At 41.4% G+C, this 19,713-nt stretch overlaps 1 protein-coding gene across 1 annotated transcript in view; it reads left to right on the top strand.

The window, feature by feature from the left end:
- The window catches only part of LOC117257011 (guanine nucleotide-binding protein G(i) subunit alpha-2), a 74,710-nt gene that overhangs the window by 43,937 nt on the left and 11,060 nt on the right, over positions 1–19,713 (top strand). The window contains exons 2-3 of the mRNA XM_033626806.2: positions 6,349–6,391; positions 14,365–14,506. Of these exons, the coding sequence (XP_033482697.1) occupies positions 6,349–6,391; positions 14,365–14,506 (185 nt within the window). The remainder of the gene's footprint in view (positions 1–6,348; positions 6,392–14,364; positions 14,507–19,713) is intronic.

The raw sequence follows: 19,713 nt of genomic DNA, 5'->3' as shown, positions 1-19,713 counted from the left end.
CTCAAGCATTTTCTCTAGCTAGTGGCCATAAAACGCTTTGCTGTGGCTGGCGGAGGCAGTTGTCATGCTGACTGAAAGGAGGCGGAGTGGTGTGAGGAACTTGTGCGAGCTATAGCGCTGATAGGAATGGTCTAAGCCTAAACATCAACAGCGGGCCTGTGTTCTCAGCTAGCAGGGGTTCACACTGCTGCCTTTGTGTCCTGCTCCGAGTCCCACCAGGATGGCTCACACTTGCTCCAAACACATGCACATTTATTCACACACAGAGTAAAAGCCTTAATACCATGGGAGGCGGAGGAGGAGACTGTTAACATTTTAAACTTGATGAGGCTGTGGCTGCAGGGGTTCTGATGCAACACATAGGCACAGCAGGAAGATAAAGAAATAAGTTGATTATTTTTAATCTGTTGATCCTCAGTCTTGACACGGAATAGTGGGAAGTACCCTTCGTTCTCTCCTCCTTTTATGTCCAGACTTGTCAGTTTCATCATGCTTCACTGAATAACGAAACTCTAGAGAGGGTGCAAGCATGCCAGGATTTCTCACAGAAGAGCTGGCTGGCACACTTCTTCCTCTCATCGGGTTTCATCACTGGTCAAATGTGGGAGTCGATAAAGGCTTTGTCAGTTCTTCTCTCAGATCCTATTTCTGCAAAAGAAAAACTGAAATTCCTTATTAGGACGCAAGTTTCACAGTTTAACAAAGAAATTTGTATAAATCTGAACTGATGGCCCCGTTCGCCAGCCCTCTGCAAATGTTCAGGTTTATTTTGCTCCATGTTAGCAACCTCAAATTTGCCAAGAAAACTGCTCAGTTTGGAGAATATGACATTGAAAGACTTATCAATCACCATGGCTTATATGTCTGACAAACCCAGAAAAAAAAAAACAGGACGACTTCAGTTAGGTTCTACACTGTGACGATGTGGACGATGGCAGGTGGCAGTGCTGTGTGTCATTTTATTATGGGGGTTGACAATGTACGGTGTGCCATTGACTCAGTACCGTTTAGCGCTGCATTTCAGAATGCTACCAATTTGAATGTGGTGGGATTCTGGGGTTTGTGTTGTAGCTGTCTTGCCATATCATATTTTCGGTTGGCTTTGCTGACAGACAGCTGGCTAGCTGCAATAATAGAGGGGAAACACGGAGACCACTACCCACCTTCAAGTCTCCCTTGGTAAGCCATAGCTTATTTGCACTATGCACCACTTGGGTCATGTGGGAGCTAGCTTGTGGTGCTGCTCATTCAGTGGTTACTGCTGTTAACGCCTTCCTGGTGGTGGGATGGCGTTGCTGGGCAAATATGGTGACCACCCTCCAGTCTCCCCCAAGAAGCCCCAGTGAGAAAGCGGCTTTTAGCATTGTCGACTATGTTAGCACCACTAGCCATGCTGAATGTGTGACCAGTGCCTTTAGCTAGCTCCCACCAGACTTTAACCTGTAAATGCCATGCAAAACCGTTAAAAAATATTCTCTGCAGTTAACCGAATAGCACTTAACCTTTGACCTCCCTGTTCCCTACTAAGACAAATGTAGCTCTACTTAGCTCAAAAGCTGCTGATACAGTATGACTCAAAACAAGTCATTTGTCTGTGTTAGCGAGGTGAAGTTCAGCAAGCAGTGTGGCACTGACACACCAGTTGCTGTCCATGGCTATAATGTTCACACACATTTGGTTTACTGCTGAACTTGCTGCCAGAGTTCTCAACTTCTAGCTTGTCGCCTACGGGTATGCTGGATAATTATACGTAAGCCTCAAAACCACCAGTCTGCACAGTGGGAGCTGGCAGATTTCCCTCGGTGTAATGATGATAATTGTATTTAATTCCCACATGGCCCTGAGCAGCTACCTGTTCCTTTCCAAACAAAGATAGATACCCAGTTACAGGTACTCATTTGAGTCCTAATGAGATACTCATTTTGCCAGTGTTTTCTATAAATAAAAACAGGTGTAGGTGTCTTAATCAGCTCCCTAAATTAATGAAACCACCAGGTACCCCGAGGCCACAACATACTTTGTTTTTGATATCTTACCTGACCCAAAGGGATCAATATATTCTTTCCTTTGTTGCAATTAGCAAAGGTTCACCTCAGGCTGCAGCCACCTGGGGCTTGATTAAAACTGTTCACATTTTTGTTTCTACGTGCCGATGTAATCTGCGTCGGGAATGCATCAAAAAGGGTACATACTCTTTTACCGTGACTGTCATCTGACCTGATTGTGTCTCTGTTAATGACACCCCCCACCTGTGAATACAGTCCATCCATCATGGGTCAGGTCCAGGCTCTGTCCCACAGCAGCTGGACCCATGTTAATCCCGTGGGCTCCTTGGCACAGGTCCCCCTGGCACTCATCTCTGTGTTGGTTCTGCTTATCTGCCAGTCACATTGTAACCCATCAGTAATCAGGCAATTTCCTGAGTCCTGCTGAGAGATTTACAAACTCCCTGCTGCTTTCTCCTAGTACTACATATTTTCATGCTAATACCCCCTCCTTTCCCTACACACATGCAGACAGATGATATGTAAGCATGAACACACACTCACATTTTTCCTCTTTATTTTATTAGTGAGGGTGAAGAAATTGTGACAGACAAACAGAAGCTAATCTCATTCAAATGAAATTGGAGCCTACACTGGCAGTCCTCTCCCACCCCCCCCCCCCCCCCCTGCCTTTTTTCCTCCTCATTTTCTACCATGAGTCAAAGATGACCACAACTGTCGTACATGTTGCCCAGTTGCTAGGCAGTGGACAGTATTTATTTTCCTGCAAACTCAACTTTTCTTCATTCCCTGCTCTGCACAAGCAGTCCATTTCCTCTGTGTCTTCGTCGAAATTGTTTAGTTGAATTCATTAGTGTGTCTTTCATTTCATCTTCATGCAAGCTCGGTTTGTTTTTAGAAGGGATGGGCTAAAGGTCAGCTTGGTAACATTTTAGTTTCAGTGAAGTTTAAGCTTAGTTTTTAAGTGTTTATTTTATCGTGCTCAGTTTATGCTTTAAAAAAAAATAAAGCTAAGTCTATGACTTGGTTTGTTCTACTCTGGCACTGTGTGAGATCTGATGATGACTAAGGCCACCAGTTATAGCTAGCAGCTTACTGTGGAGAGAAGCTCTTCTTGTTCAGTGCTGAGTCATGCATTTTTTTTTCCAAACAATCTTTGGAAAGTACCAGTATCAATAGGGCATGTGGAAATGGTGTGTGTGTGTGTGTGTGTGTGTGTGTGTGTGTGTGTGTGTGTGTGTGTGTGTGTGTATGTGTGTGTGTGTGTGTGCAGTCCTGAGCCTCCATGGTCTAAAGGGAGCCATGGTGATAATGCAGCATTAGCCACAGATCAGGCAAAGTGTGTTGTGTAATAGCGACAGGATCAGTGGTATCAGTCCGACTGTCATCAGGCCCTAAATTTCAGCCACAGCTTTCCCCCACAGAACCATCAGCAACATACACCATTTACCCCAATCTTGAGCGCGATTGCCACTCATATCACATCAGTGACCATGGCAAAATCATCCTTATGATTCCTCAGCAGTCCCAGATATCCTTCTAAATGTGTGTTTCACTCAGTTAAGGTTTTATTAGTAGAAACGAAGTGTGTCCAATCCTGTAGGAATTCTGCAAACCATCTTATTAAAGTACAAGTGCTTGTACAGTTGCTGGCAGCCTTTTACTGCCAGCTGGGAAGTATGCAATATTAAAGCGAACAGTGCAATGCAGGACATCACTTGCCTGCATATATGTATGTACATTGTAGTTGCTGAAGTACTCATAAGTATTACTGCAGCAGTGCATTGTTCATCTATTTTGGGGAGTACATAAAACCACATCTTGTACACCAATCTTGGCTACATTTTTAGAGTGTGGTCCTCTCACATCAAAGTTAACAGACTAGAGGAACAGACTATATTTTGCAATCAAATCATTTGAACACCAGACAGATTCCACAAGAACAGGCTTGAAAACTGAGAATACACAAAATCAGCCAGGAGATTAAGTGTATTTGTATTACACAGTGAAGAGAGCTGTTACCTATTTGTTAACCAAAGCAGCAGTGGCACCACTGTATGTGCCAAACTTCACTGCTCATTTCTAACTGGTAGCAGCTTCAGGTTCACCAGACAAACTCCAAAGGGCATGTTTACTACTTTCAGGAGAACATGTGCTTGTTTTGTGTGTGTGTGTGTGTGTGTGTGTGTGTGTAAAGAAATGCCTGCTAGCTTGGCCCTGGTCAGTCAGATTCATAAACTCACAGGTCTAGAAAGTATGCTCTGGCAGTTTGGCTCCAGACTCGCATATCTGTGGCTGAGCCACAGAGGCTCCAGGGACAAACTCTGTCATGTCTGACTGTCTTACTGTGTTGGTCTCCTCCAGAAAATTATAAATTATTAGTTTTCTTTATTGGTGCTTAAACCTAAGAGGTTGTTCTAATAAATACAGTTATACAGAGTGAGAGTGAGGAGCTGTAGAAGAAGATTTCCTTTTGGCTGTAAACCAGTATGGTACTTTTAACCAGCTTAAAGGTCCAGTATGTGAGATTTAGAGTGGCATCTAGTGGTGAGGATTGCAGATTGCAACCAGCTGAAACGTCCTTCAGCGTTCATTGTTCAGGGGCTTTTTAGTGGGAGCTAAATTCACCACAGATGTCTCTTCCTCTTCAAAATAAATGGACCTGATGATTTAAACTGGCAAAACATCATAGAAAGCAGTTTTCCATTAAAACAATCAGTGTTTTTGTGACGCTGCTCATTGCAGAGGGGCTGCTAACTAAGATGGCTGACATGAAAACACGAATGGCCCTATCTAAAGCTAGTGTTTGGTTTGTTTGTTCTGGGCTACTATAGAAACATGGCAGACTCTATAGACAAGGACCTGCTCCCTATGTAGATATAAATGGCTCATTCTAAGCTAATGAATACACAACATTACTTATTTTAAAGTAAATATAAACTAAGAAAACATACTTATTATATTATATTCCATTACTGACAATATATCTTCCTAAATCCCACACAGTGGACCTTTAAATCAAACAAAGCTTGTCTGTAATAGGCACATATGATTTATTCACGGCTAAGTATTCCATCTGCGCTCTGACACAATTACTGGATTTATATGGAAGTCACACTGCGCATTTCCATTGAATCCGCCTGCATCTTAGTTATTTCCCATTTTCTGCAGCAGGGAATCTGTTTACAGCTTTCAATTCAAGGTATGCAGCGAGTCAGAGAGAGCATTTCTTTCCTCGCTTTTCCTCCTGCTTAACAATATGGCCCACAGACTGTACAGCAGATGGATGAATGCTTCATCACAGTGTGATTTTCAAATTGCTTGGTGGAGAGAGAGGGGACCTCAGAACCATGAGGTGGATGTAAATTGGAAAATGTCACCATGTGTTTGTGGGTTTTAAAAGAAAACCATGACCATGGATGCCCACACCCTTTTGGTTTTGTTACATTTTTGGTTACGTTTTGTCAGCCTGTGTACAAAGCCAGGGATGTGATGACACATTGTTTGTCAAAATCTGTCGGATATTTGTTAAAACTGTCTTTATTTTAAGGCAAACTGCAGATTCTGCTCCATTAGCCGGTCTGAGCTCATATACCACTAAGGAGTAGGAGCTGACAGCTGTCCATGGAAGCTATCTTGGCCCAGAGGCTTCGCTGTGCATGTGCGTGCTGCATGCTGCGTAGTAGTGTATTTTGAGGGTCATCCCAGAGAGACTTCACCCCGGGCGAGTACGAACGGAGAGTGCACTGACAGGCACCCCTGGGTGTGTGTGTATGTTAGTGTATGTGTGTGTGTGTGTGTGTGTGAGTGTGTGTGTGTGTGTGTATGTGTGTGTGTGTGTTGTGTTAGATTCCTTGTGGCAGATGAGCTCTCGCTGGTCGCCTCAGGGTATTAGAATAAACATAGCAGTGGATAAGAAAAGCCCATATCCTGTCAGTGCGAGACATTTCCATTAAAATGTGAACCATGATAAAGTGGCTCTTCTCAAAATAAAAAGAGGGGACTATGATGGCAGGTGGTTTTTGTTCCTTTAGAGGTTGGGAGAGGTCGGGATGTTTCCACTGTGAAATTAAGACATCTCTGTATTACCATTTGAATTCAGACTACAGAAGTTAGAGCTCACTGAATCCCTGTAGGTATACAGTGAGAGAGAACAGGAGGCTAGTCTGGGTTGAAAATGAGAACTGAGATGAGTTGCAGAGCTGAAGGCAAGACTGGGAGGTAAAGGGAGGGGAGCAAAGCAAGGGTCCAGATGTGAGACGGCCTCGCTGGCTGTCTGTTTACATTTCTCAGCTAACAGGAGTGTATTTTTAACCTCTGCCTGTTTTTGTTCTCTCTGCAGGTGCTGGAGAGTCGGGGAAGAGCACCATTGTGAAGCAGATGAAGTGAGTGACCACTCATTGTTTAGCTTTTCCTCCCATCATTTCTGACAAATTAATATATCGTTTAACAGCATAATTACATGTTTGGAATACATACATATATAGATGTTTTTCCAACATTTGTTTGAGGATCAGTATTAGGGGTGTAACAACACACTGATTTGTATTGAACTGTTCAGTATGAGGCTTTCAGGTCGGTAGACATCACAAGCCGAATGATACTTTGAACTATCCTATTACATTTGGAAAATGAAATATACAGCTTAAACTCTGTTTAATATAATATTTTTAGTGCCACTGCACTGAACAAGGCAGCCCACACGAGAGAACGGGCAACATGCCGTCTGCCCCTCCAACCCCAAAACCAAAAATATCCTGCTCCAGTGAGACACACTGGGAGGCATGATTCGCTAAGCTAGCTCTTTGCAAGATGGTTAGCAATGCCATTATTAGACCAGAAATGGAAGATCCTCTGATAACCCACAGGTCTGGTGTTTGGAGCCACTTCGAAAGTGGTGGATACAAACACACGGAGCCAAAGAACAAGCCACTGCACAGCTAAACTCTCCTTAGCAGCTAACCCAGTAGCACAGGAACAGGCATGACCCCCTGCACGGCCACAGTTTCTCTTTAGCAGCCAAGCCAATACATACACACCCCAAACCAGGGAACAAGAGCCGTTGTGTGGCTATAGCCTCTCGTTCAGCAGCTAATAGCTAATGTTATCACAAAGCACACACCCACAGCAGTGAGCAGTAACTGCTGGCAGGCCAGGTGGTGGATTCAGCCAAAAAGACTGAAAGTTATGTTAATGACGGCTGTTTAATTTGTGTTTATATGACTGTGACATTTAACACCGATGTTTATTTATGTATTTATTAGACTGGAAAAAAGCCGAGAGAGCTCGTAGGACGTCACAAACTCAAAGCTGACACAGTGGCCAATAGAACGATACTGAAAAATCCTGGACACAGAAATGATAAAACACAGTTAATTGGTCTAACTCCACAGTTTCATACTACACAGTTCCCAATCTTTTCATGTTTTCAACAAGTATTTTCTAACATGTATAATGTGTTTGGAAAAAAATCACTGACTTTGCTTTACCCACTTATTCCTGCTCTGTACAAAAAAACAAAAGCCCAAATTGTTAGTTTTCATACCTTTTAAAATTTTAAAAAAACATACCAAACTGTGATATCACTGTATCGTATTGAACCGAACTGTGAATTTGTTAACCGCTTTACCCCTAAGCAGTATGTACTGCCTGAACGTAAATTAAAGAATTTATAGCAGCACATTTACTTGTAGATATTAAAGCAAGTGTGCAGTACAAACATTGCCTCGCAACAAAATGTCTTTGGCTCAAATCACAGCCCTGGTTCTTGAAATGTAGTGTTTGTACAACATAATACCATGTTCTTATAAATCACCTTTTCAATTCCGGCATTAAAAATAACCTGAATGAATGCTCAGAGTGTTAAAATTGCAAAAATATTAATACAATTTTCAGACCATATTTGTTTGTTTAAGGTTCAACTGGTGCTCTTTTACTTAAAGAGGACTTGGCCAAAGACTCAAATAATGAGGTGAACATATGTCAAAGTAATCCCTTTGAGCTAAAACCTCAGGCTCAGACCATTCTAAATATTCAGTTTTCAACATATATATATATATATATATATATATATATATATATATATATATTTATATATATACATAACATATAAATGTTTTTTCTACTTTTAAGATAATATGATGTCAGCTTGTTACAGATTTCTTTATATGGGCATCTGCTCCACTGGTACATGTGTCTACATGCTTACATTAGGTAAACATGTAATCATGGTTGCCAATTATTTATCCCTCTGATTTTGGGTCATGTGAAGATTTTGGATTAGAAGTTTTTATTGGTAATTTCACAATAGAAAGTGCCGCTATGGTCTGTTTCAATCATTCCCCCCACTGCAGTGCCAAGAGAGCAGATACAAAGACCCAGAAACACATGTCAGGAAAAAAAAATCAGGATTGTTAAATCCAAGCAAAGTTGTCAAGAATGGGCACAATCTTTTGGGTATTGGCATGTTGCATGTTTGTTCAAATCCAGAGTGACACCAGAGAGGAGATCTGAATGAAGCAGAATGCATTAGTCCAGAAGTGGGACTGAAAATGATCAATTTCCACACTTCATCTATAAAAGATACAACTAATTTCATATTAAAAATATATTTCTTTAGTTAATATTTTTTAAGCAGGTGCCAGAAAACATCGTCCAGTGTAGTTTTTCCTTCTCTGCCCTGGCAAAGGCAAAACTCACACACACACACACACACACACACACACACACACACACACACACACACATTCACACTCACAGACACACACACACACACAGGCAGGTGAGCTATATCTTCCTCTGCACTGCAGCTGATGTTGTGTATGGGATGTCCCCCCTCAGATAAATGCAGTCTTCTAGCTCACTGACAGATGGTGAGTAATGCACAGAGTTTGGCCCAGTTAGCTTGGCACTCTTTGGCTCAGAGCCAGCAGGCTTGAAATAGGCCATTAACAGGCACTGCACCATGAGCATTTATCACCAGCCCTATGGATGAGAGAAACAGTTGTTAAGCGATTGATCAAATCGATTGGCAAGTCCAGTCACTGCCGACTACACAGATCTTTTGACATGTGTGCTGCACTCTCCTGTGTTACACATGGACCACAACAGTTACCAGGGTCCATCTTGGTTACTGTCGGGTGTCATCTAATTCAGTGTAAATGCACTCCAGAATCAACCTGGCAGAGAAAGCCCACCAGTATTGCTGCACTACGTGTAATCTGACAAGGCTTTGGTAAGCATTTGTTAAGGACAGACACCATTTCAGTCACGTTGCACAAAAGATGATTGATAGTGCTCCTCGCTGAAACAACAGCATGAACTTTTCCTTCCCCTTATCGGACTTGTCCACCTCTCACTGGACTGTCAATGTTTTTTGCTCTAGATTAAAAAACTACAAAAACATGGAAGCTGTTTGTTAAACACTGTCAAATTTCATATTCAAGTATATAAGGACCGGACTCTGAATACATTTCCTGCAAGAAATTGAATATGCATTTGCAAAATTTGCTGATTGTTCCTGCTTCCATGTAGGGTTTAACTGAAGGAGGTTTTTAAAACAAAAATCTTGTAGGGAAAACTGTAATAGCCTGGCAGCGTGCAGATTAAGTGAGCGACTTAAATCTTAACTTTTGCAGGATGTTTCAAGAGGCAGTGAGTCATGTCGTCATGTAAACCACGTCTCTCGGTTTGCTGATTGTTCCCGCTTCCAGCAGTAGGGTTTAACCGACTCTCAAAGGATGTTTTTAAAACAAAAATCGTGTAGGGAAAACTGTATAAGCCTCGCAACTTGAAGATAAAGCGAGCCACTTAAAACTTGCTGTGGGAGGTAAAATCAATAATTCTAGTTTGTCAGTAGAAGAAAGGGCTTAATATGTACAATCTGACATGAGCAGTGACAGCTGGCGATGTAACAATGTCAGTCTCAAAAGATATGAGAAAAGCTGTGAGCAAGGAGGAGTACAAACACTATTTCTGTTGTCTTCTGTGTAGCTTAGGCTCTGATTAAGGTGCAGTGAAGCATAAATGGAACGGCTGGTTTCCTGTCTGCGAAAGTTCACCCCTGTCAGTCTCTCTGAATCCCTCCCTGCTTGTCCTTAAAACACGGGTTCAGAAAATGGTGCGAAATGCGCATTTCCACAGCTGATGCGTGTGAATGAAAGTTGGTGTTCCTGTTTAGCGTTGCTGCACTGACTGAGGCAATTTCAGAAATCTGTCGGAGGCACTGTTCTCTAAAATCCTTTCACGTGCACGTCAGTGAGCACCTACACGCCTGATGCTTTCACTTTTGATACATCATTAACAAAAGTACACATCCACCCCACCACATACATGTTCCTATGCGTACATGTGAAGCACAAAAAGAAGCTTCTCCAAAGGGTCTTACATGTCATCAGGTAGTCTTAAGTTTAAATTTCTTAAATCCTAAAGGAGCAGTGTGCAAGATTTTAGGAGATTTGTCAGTGAGGATTGCAGATTGCAACCAGTTGAAACTCCCCCGATGAGAATTCTTTCAGTGTTCAATGTTCAGGGAGGGTTTTACCAGGAGCCGAATTGTCAGCAGAGGTCTCTTCCTCTCCAAAACGAACGGACCTGGTGACTAAAAATGGTAAAAGCACAGCGAGCAGTTCACGTTAAAATCAGTATTTCACAGCGCTTGCAGTGTGTGCTCGCCTTTTTTTTCTGGTAACTTAAGATCCACATGTTGAGGAGGTTTTTAGCGGTAGATGAATCGTTCACAGAGGTCTCTTCCTTTCCATAACAAACGGATCTGGTGATTCAAACCAATAAAAAACTGACTTAAGCAGTTTCACGTAAAAAAAACCCCAAAATCTGTGTTTGTCGCAGGGGGGCTTTTGGTTTGTCCATTCTGGGCTATTGTAGAAACATGGCAGTGCAACATGGTGATCGCCATAGACAAGGACCCACTCCCTATGTAGATATAAATGGCTCATTCTAAGATAACAAAAACACAATGATTCTTAATTTCAGGTGATTATACTTTAAAGAAAACGTTATATTATATTTAATTTCTGCCAGTTTAACCCCCCCTTAATCCTACATACTGGACTTTAATTGCCACAAACACTAATTTCATTTATCCATCTTTTAAGTCTTAATTCTTTTTGTCAAAGTGAGTCAAATCCCACATTTTTGATGTTCTACTTTTTCAGAATGCCACTGAACCTAATACTTTATACCTGCACTTACCTTTTGGCAAAGAGTGGTTTAACCTAACTCACCTTACCTCTGCACTGGACCACATATTTACCCTTATACTTACCATCAATGCAAGAAAAAGTAAGAAGTAAGAAAAAGATGATTTGTCCACAAATCGGTCTTAAATTCAGTTGAAAATTATATTAAAATCTTTAAATTTAAGTGTTCGACACCTGTAGTAACCATAATACATGTTTAAATTTTTAACCTGTTTTAAGTCCACTCACTGAGGTCAATTAAAACCACTTACATAGATTTATTTCACATTTTGACTTGCAAGAAAAAGAAAAGCACAAGTGTCATTAATAGCATCAATGATTAATACACAACACCAGGGCTCTGGAACTGGTATGCTGTTATGACGTATAAAAATGGCTTTTGTGAAAAAGGTCCATCGAAGCCCTTTAAGTGACACTGAAGTGAAAAGAGTGCAACACCCCTGTCTCCTCTTGGCTCATAGACGAGTGGGAGTGAATTCTTTCAGCTGCCTAAAAATAGAGAACAAACATAACTTAGTCAAATGTAACCCCTCAGTCCCACACTGGACTCAGACTTCTTGTATGAGCAACATTTTTCTCTGGCTGACTTTTTTAGTAATATGGACAAATAATAGATATTAGAGATAGTGTGTGTGTGTGTATGTGTGTGTGTGTGTGTGTGTGTGTGGGATTTTCCTATTCATAAGCCTGACAAAAGGCTATATTATATTTCTGTGAAAAGCACAGGAAACAGCGGTGCTAATGATGGCCTTTCTTTTAATCCAGTTTCAGAGTTCTTCAGAAGAATTCAGAAAAATTCCCTGCGGTCCACACTACACTTGCATGTTGTGACTAAAAAGGATAATTATGTTGACAAAAATGTTACAGTCACTGTATATGGGGTATTAATGATGGGAGTTCAATGAAATCCAGCTTCATTGTATTCTACTATAAAATTTCCCCCTGGTTGACACCCGACTTTGAAGTTATTTTTAACACAGCAGTGATGAAATATTTAAATGAGGAGGAAGCAGCTCACGAAATCCATATAACCCTGTTATCATGGTCAAGTTCTCCCATGCAGTCAGAAGTATATTTTAAAAGTACAGGTTTCAGTGAAAATCTGATGGAAAGTTATTTGTTTTAGGTGTGCGCAGTGTCCTCACTGGACCAAGTTAAAGGCTCTTTTTTTTAATCATAACTCATGAATTGTGAGATGTTGAACCAAATTTTTACTTCTCTGTATCTTTGGTCCAGCACATCCAGTATGTATAGTCATACAGGCCACGACCATCAACCCATTGGTCGATGGAGGAAAACAAAATCTGCTCCTGATCTCCAGATTAACTAAATCAGCCGCAGTGCATTCTACCTGGTGGCGCTGTGTTTCCATCAAAACATTTTTTTCTGAGACTAGTGTATTTTTAAAAAATCTTTGTAATGGGAGTTACACTATGCTACAAATGCCTGCAACGTGATGAAGTGCCGAGCATCTATTCTGTGCTGAGCGCTGCATGCTTGGCATTTTTTCCTGATTGCTGAGAGTTGAAAAAGGTTCAGCTCTGGGTAAAACGCTGCGCTAGTCACTGATACTTTTTCCCCAACCGTCCAAATGTAGTGGAGCAGGGGCGGGTCAAATACCACAAAGACCAACTGACACCTCCTAAATTTACAAGTGCTGAACAACAACAACAACAATGAAAGTACAATAAATACTGCTGGCCACATAGACTTGCGAGTCTGTCCTCTTACCCTCCGTAGTTCAGCCTTTCCTTTGTCCAGAGCAGGAGCCAGGGCAAGTGCTCACCTTGTGTGGACATTTTTACTTGTGAGACAAGACCCAACCAAGTGTCTCAGCTGAAAAACACTACACCTCCAAAGCGCTCTAGCACTCCCACCTGGGCATTTTCATAAGAACGGCTGGTATTTTCATCTGGGAACAAACACTTTTATGGATGCACAGCCTTTTAAAAGTAACACCAGTAACTGTCCAGCCAATGAGAATTTGGTTAGACAAGATAGACTAATCGACCAGAAGGTGTCCGCTGTACTAATCTTGTGTTATCTTAAGTGTATGGTCGTACTGTTTTACCGTGAATGGTTGCAAAATCACTCATACCCAGTGTTATACAGTTCATCCTTTTCCACAGCTCTACACTTGACAGTTTTTAGGAACTTGTGTGTTGCTGTATGCAGACCCTGATCCAATGCAAACTCTATTTTCTATTATTAGAATAAAACAAAAAGGATTGTGCCTTGGGGAGGTATGAACTCTGTCAGTGCTTCCCACTGTAGTTATAGATGTTTTTACAATTAATCTCACAAGTATACAGTAAATGAGACTCTACATACATTCAGGTAAGTTAAATCTGCATTTAAACAAGGTGTTCCGGTTAAGAAAGCACAGTTAACAAAGTGCTTTACAATCAAGTCAATCAAATCTGATTGTATGAAATTATTACAAGTACTATTTGGATGAGGGGGAAACACTGTGGGCATTCAGTCCTCTTGGCTGTCCCTCTCAGTGTTTCACAGTGGGCTCACTTGCATTTTAATGAGGTCCCATTCAGCACATCACACAGCCAATGAGCTTCCTGGCTGTGTGACTCTGGTTTGTGGGCCGTGACAGGCCAGGGGAGATGGTTCTGTTTGGTTTCCAGCCCAGCAGCTTCTATCTCAGCCCCATGCTTTTTCAACCTCATGCCTCTTTCTCTCCATCTCTTTCCACAGCTCCAAAAGCGAGTAAATATTTGTTCTGGTGTCCTATAGCTGAGAGGTACAAAAACGGTTGAATTTTCCCACTACCACAAAGCAGCAGTATTGTGATTTGTGATCTCGTACATGCAGGAAAAGGTCATCTTTGATGGATCTAATGACATATCTGTGAAATATATAATTTTACTTTTATTGTAACAAATAACATACAACATTTTCACAATGAGAAGGAATATTAAGTACAACCAGGGGCAAAAAAGTACCCCTTCACCTCTATATGATAAATTCAAGTACCCCTTCGACTGTTTTACACCACTGTATGTAATGTGTAATCATAAAATAACGTCATTATCATGTTCCATTGCTACCTTGTGATTTCAGCTTAAATTAAGAAGTATTCTTTTTTTTTCTCATTCTCTTCCCCTCCCTCCGGTCTCTGTTTTCAGGATTATCCACGAGGATGGCTACTCAGAAGATGAGTGCAAGCAGTACAGAGCTGTTGTCTACAGCAACACAATCCAGTCCATTATGGCCATCATCAAAGCCATGGCCAACCTTAAGATCGACTACGAGGAACCTACCAGAGCGGTAGGTATCTGACACTGATGTTGACACTGAAATTAGTAACATTTTACACGTCACCACCCTCTGCGGCCACGGGACAGAAGTGAAATGATGTTTGAAATACAGCAAAGATGGCAGTGTTGTTGTAGAAAGGAGACTGTGCATCTTCAACCAGTCAGTCTCTTTTTTGGATTCATTAAAAGTCTCTTAGTCTAATAAACAAATATTACCTTTAAACAAAATTTTATTTAGTCTCAGCCTTAGTTCTGTGTCAAATGTTCTTGCTAGTTTTTATCATATTTAATCAATCTCATCCTGTTTTAGTCAAGTTTGAGTTGACTACAAGTCTGGATGTTGTAGTCTTCAACTTTATCTATTTTAGTAGTTTTAGTCAATAAAAACTGTTGATAGTTTAGTCTTGTTTAGTCATTACTGAACATTTCAGTCAGTCTGGCCAAAACCAGTAATTTTGTCATTTTAGTCAAACTTATTTGACACAAGATTTCATCTCATCATTATCTGATGAAAAACACAGGTTGAATGATTAAACATGCAGCTTCGGAGAAAGCGTCTGGTCTAGTGATATGATGGTATCAATCTAAGAAATACTTCCACATAGTCAGTGTAGTCCGGATACAGCGCACGCAGCACAGGAAACGGAACTGCTGCATTGAGAAAAAAAAAAAATATATATATATATATAAAAATATATATTATTGTCTTTTTGTTGATGAAAATAAAGAGATTTTGGTCTCATCTTTTTCTTCAGCGACATTGCATGTTGCTATAGTCACAGTCAGTGTTTAATGACGTCGGTGCTGTCTCATCATCATCTTGTCTTAGTCATGGAAACAAAGGTTGTTGATGAACATATTTAGTCATAGTAACAAAATCATCACTGAATGAAACCCTCTTGGAATCTGTTAAAGTAAGGTGTAGTATATCTGCACTCATTTCAGTGATATCATGTCTTCTTATCACCAGCAAAGCCTCCACTCTGCCTCCATCCTAACCACACATATCTGGCCTTGAGGATTTGAGGCAGCAGAAATTATGCAGCTTAAGAATTTCTCTCGAGTGCTGTGTGACAGTCTCTACTTGGAAATCAACTCTGGGTAGCAGATGCTTGAGATGGACTCCTGCGGTGCCATATATTTTCTTTCCCCACTTGCGTGCGTGCGTGTGTGTGTGTGTGTGTGTCTGTGTGTGTGTGTGCTGTTAAAAGGAAACAGTAAATCATCTCCACCCAGGGAGATTAGATGACAGGAATAAAATTCAGGCATTACTCATGAGGCGAGAAAATGATATTCTTTTTTCTATAAACCCATCATCACAAGTGTGATTTATATATTCTATTCTCACAGATCATTGGACAGATAATTTATAAGTAAGTATCTTTAGTCAGACGATGAAGCGATCAGTCAACTCCTACATCGGATGTGAATTTGAAACGATTATGTTATGAATTGGTAAAATGCTGAGAAAAGGAGGCAGCTGTCGTTCCTTTTACACAGTCCAACAATTCAACTCAGTGGCACAGGGTTTAGCTCAAATTTTAGATTTCATTTGCTGTTAACTTGGAATTGGAAGTAATAAAGCAGCAGTGTGTCGTGAAGTGTATGCAATTAATATTAAAACATGTATTCTACAATGCAGGTAATTCAATTCAGATTTATTTGTAACCCTAAAAGCCTTACTTTGCAGTTTCTGTACATCTTTGATACTTTTATTCTCTCCACATTTCACTCTCCCGGGCGACCTTCATTCCAGAGGAGTTGGATAAACATGGTTTTAATGTGGAAAGAGCTTTTTGACTGCCTGGTATATGTCAGGATTGGCTCTGCCAAGGTAGCTAGCGCTGCATGACAAGTTCTGCTGAATTAGGTTATTTGAGTTACACCTTCCCCCACTGCCGTGGCCCGCAGAGAGCCGTGAGTATCCTGGAACATTTCACGGATTTCAATTAAAAAGACAATATTTGTCTCAAAGCCGGAGGGAACGTAGGCAGCATCCAGCAGTATTCTGAAATCAGCGTGTGACTGAAATGGTTTGTCTGATTACTTCTTCTTCTTCTTCTTCTTCTTCTTCTTCTTCTTCTTCTTCTTCTTCTTTTTTTTTTTTTTTTTTTTTTTTAAACACATGGAACAAGCTGCTTTCATTGTTCAAAAAATGATAATTGCTTCAAACTGTTGGTAAAATATTAGCTGGTACAGTGCCTGCCTTCATGCACCTATGTAGATAAGTCATGCTGTATTTTTAAGAAACATGGATAATTTCTTCCGTGACTCGTTGTCAGTGGATTTCATATCTGTAGTTGCAGATATTTTCATGACGGTATCATGATCAGACTATTTCAGGTTAAGGGATGCTTCACCTTCCAAATGACCATTTTTATATCAATAACTCACCCTGTGTTACATTGACATTGTAAAGAAAACTTTGCTTTTCTCGCATGCCTCCACGATGTTGGAAGTACTGAGCGTATGACTGGATAAATGAGACTTTGACAATACTGCACGAGTTGTGTGAGAGTTTGCAAACAGATTTTTTTGATATAGTTTTGCTGTTGTTAAACCTAGACTCCTTTCACTTTAGTTCAATCAGGAGAGACTTGTTCTGAGAAAAAAGAATATTTTATTGCAAGTATTTATAAGTATGAGAAATGTGAGAAGTCTTTGGTGATGAGACCCCATTGCAATGTCATCTTTTCCAGGAGGTTGGTAAAGACGTAGTAGATTAGGGATCCCCTGCTATGGAGTCTAGATCCTGGTGGTGGTCATATTGGTGATGAGATGAGATTAAGAGGGAGCTGAGGATCTGGATGCAAAGACGAGTGGGCTTTTGGTGAGCTTGTCCTGGGCTGGAGGTGACTGGGGTGGAGGAGGTTGCGAGGATTCCACCTAAAATGAAAGCTTAAAGGATAACTTCGGTATTTTTCAACCTGGGCCCTATTTCCCCATGTGTATGTGTGCGTATGATTCATAGGTACAACTCGTTTGAAAATTGGTTCAGTATTGAGGGAGCCGGCAGCCGTGAGGTAGATATGGGGGCAAATGCGTCCCGTATAAGTTTGCACATTAAAAGTGCTTTTTTTCCGCCACTGACCGGTTCAGATCGCCAGTGCTATCTCTGTAAATAGCATACTAAGTGTTTCCCTGACCCCTCACCTCCTCCTGGCTGTGTGTGACGTCATCTCGTGAGAGCTTTGCTTGTTGCCGGAAGAAAACAGGGTACGATATATACGAGGGCAAAGTATGCAACAGTAAATGTACGTCTCGGAGACAATTCTAGGTATCAGTATTACATGCATAAAGACATATTAGTTATACTTACTTGATGGATAGTTGACCATTTGGTCCCTGTGGTTTTGGCCGCCTCCTCCAATTTATTTTGGGCACATGAAAAAAGGTATCCAGCACTGCCCTGTTAATCAAAGGGGGGAAATCCTCTAACATAGTTACACAGCGTTTGGTAGTTTCTGTATCATCCCAGGACACATCGAGACCATGAATATTGGGCAACAGGTCCCACTCGTTGCAACACAGACATTCTTCCTCTGTGGGCATGGAGTCACAGCAACCACAGGAGCACCACCAGTCCTCAGAGATTCGCGTTCGTGCAGCCGCTGCTTCACCCTCGTCTGCTCGTTGGCCCTCTCTCTCTCTCCTTGTCTGCTCTTCAATTTGTAGGAGCTCCTCGTCCGTATACTCGGGCTCAAATAAGTACGGGCGGCCATCGTAATAAAAGGGCTCATCCTCATTCTCGAAATCGGGTAAATATGCAGCCATGATACCAATGCAGTAAAACTCTCAACTGTACTCCGGGACAACAAGCGCCACTCTGAGCGGCATTCGGCATGGCTCCTCCTCCTGTTTTCTTCCGGCAACAAGTAAAGCTCTCGCGAGATGACGTCGCACACAGCTTCACAGAGGTGAAGGGTCAGGGAAACACTTAGTATGCTATTTACAGAGATAGCACTGGCGATCTGAACCGGTCAGTGGCGAAAAAAAGCACTTTTAATGCGCAAACTTATATGGGACGCATTTGCCCCCATATCTACCTCGCGGCTGCCGGCTGCATCCGCCTCCCTCAATACTGAACCAATTTTCAAACGAGTTGTACCTATGAATCATACGCACACATACACATGGGGAAATAGGGCCCAGGCTGAAAAATACCGAAGTTATCCTTTAAGTTTGGCAGCAGCAACATGAAAGTCTGAAGGAGATTGTGACAAAGATTTATTGGCGAATCCGGAGAGGGAACACCCATAGCCAACTGATTGGTGGAAGTGGTGGGGGTGGAATAGAGAGAGAATTGTGAATGGATATAGCATAAAGAAAGTCTGCCTGATTGAACTTAGGCTGAGCTTCATTTCCTCAAGCTTTCCTCCTGAATTCAGTGCATCAGAGGTTGAGGAATTGACATACAGTACAAACGATCATTTGGGTCGTTGAAGGTGAGCTTAGGAAAGCCAAGGTAGTCTGCATTCTGTTCTCCTGACCTCCAGTGCCACTGGATTTTGATTACTACCACATGGTACAAAGTGGAGGGCCAGACAGTGGTGAACTAATGCATGGACGTCTGCTCTTAGAAGCTAACATCAAAAGCTTATGTAAGTTTTTGTTCAGTGTCAAACACAAAGGGTCAGAGTGGTGCGATGAGGGCGATGTACACTGTGGATGATACCTCTTCTCATGCTCGGAGTGGCTATAAAGTAAAGTTCAGTTGCAGGATCACAGTGAACGCCACCCTGCTCACTTACTATAGAGGCAAGTAAATACTGTTAATGTTCTGTCTACCATTTGATGCATGTGTTTTTCCAGTCGCTGCACCTCAATAGATTAATTCATTACAGTGCAAAGTTTAGTGGTTGATGACTGTGTAATGACCCAGGGCCGATTCAGCCAATGATGGGTGTATCAGTTGTGGTCGTGCCAATCCTCACGCTTTGGTTTACTTTACTCTTTGCCTCTCTGTTGTGCGTAGGGCTGCAGGAACTTGAAATTAGATAACATGGAAAGAAAAATGTTGTTTTTCTTTACATCATGGATTTTTTTTTTTTTTCATGGTCGTAGTAGTTTCGAAGTAAAGCAGATTGAGATAGCTGTTTAGAAAGAGCACTATTACCAAGAGCACACACTGGATACCCACAACAACAGCAAGCTGTAGCTGGTATGTTGGCATGGCAGCTCACTGACGACCTCTCTCTATATCTGATTTATGTCTGC

The sequence above is a fragment of the Epinephelus lanceolatus genome, chromosome 1, assembly GCF_041903045.1.
Source record: "Epinephelus lanceolatus isolate andai-2023 chromosome 1, ASM4190304v1, whole genome shotgun sequence".
Classification (NCBI taxonomy): Eukaryota; Metazoa; Chordata; class Actinopteri; order Perciformes; family Serranidae; genus Epinephelus; species Epinephelus lanceolatus.
The sequence above is the reverse complement of the archived record's forward strand: the minus strand, read 5'-3'. Positions and strand labels throughout refer to the sequence as shown.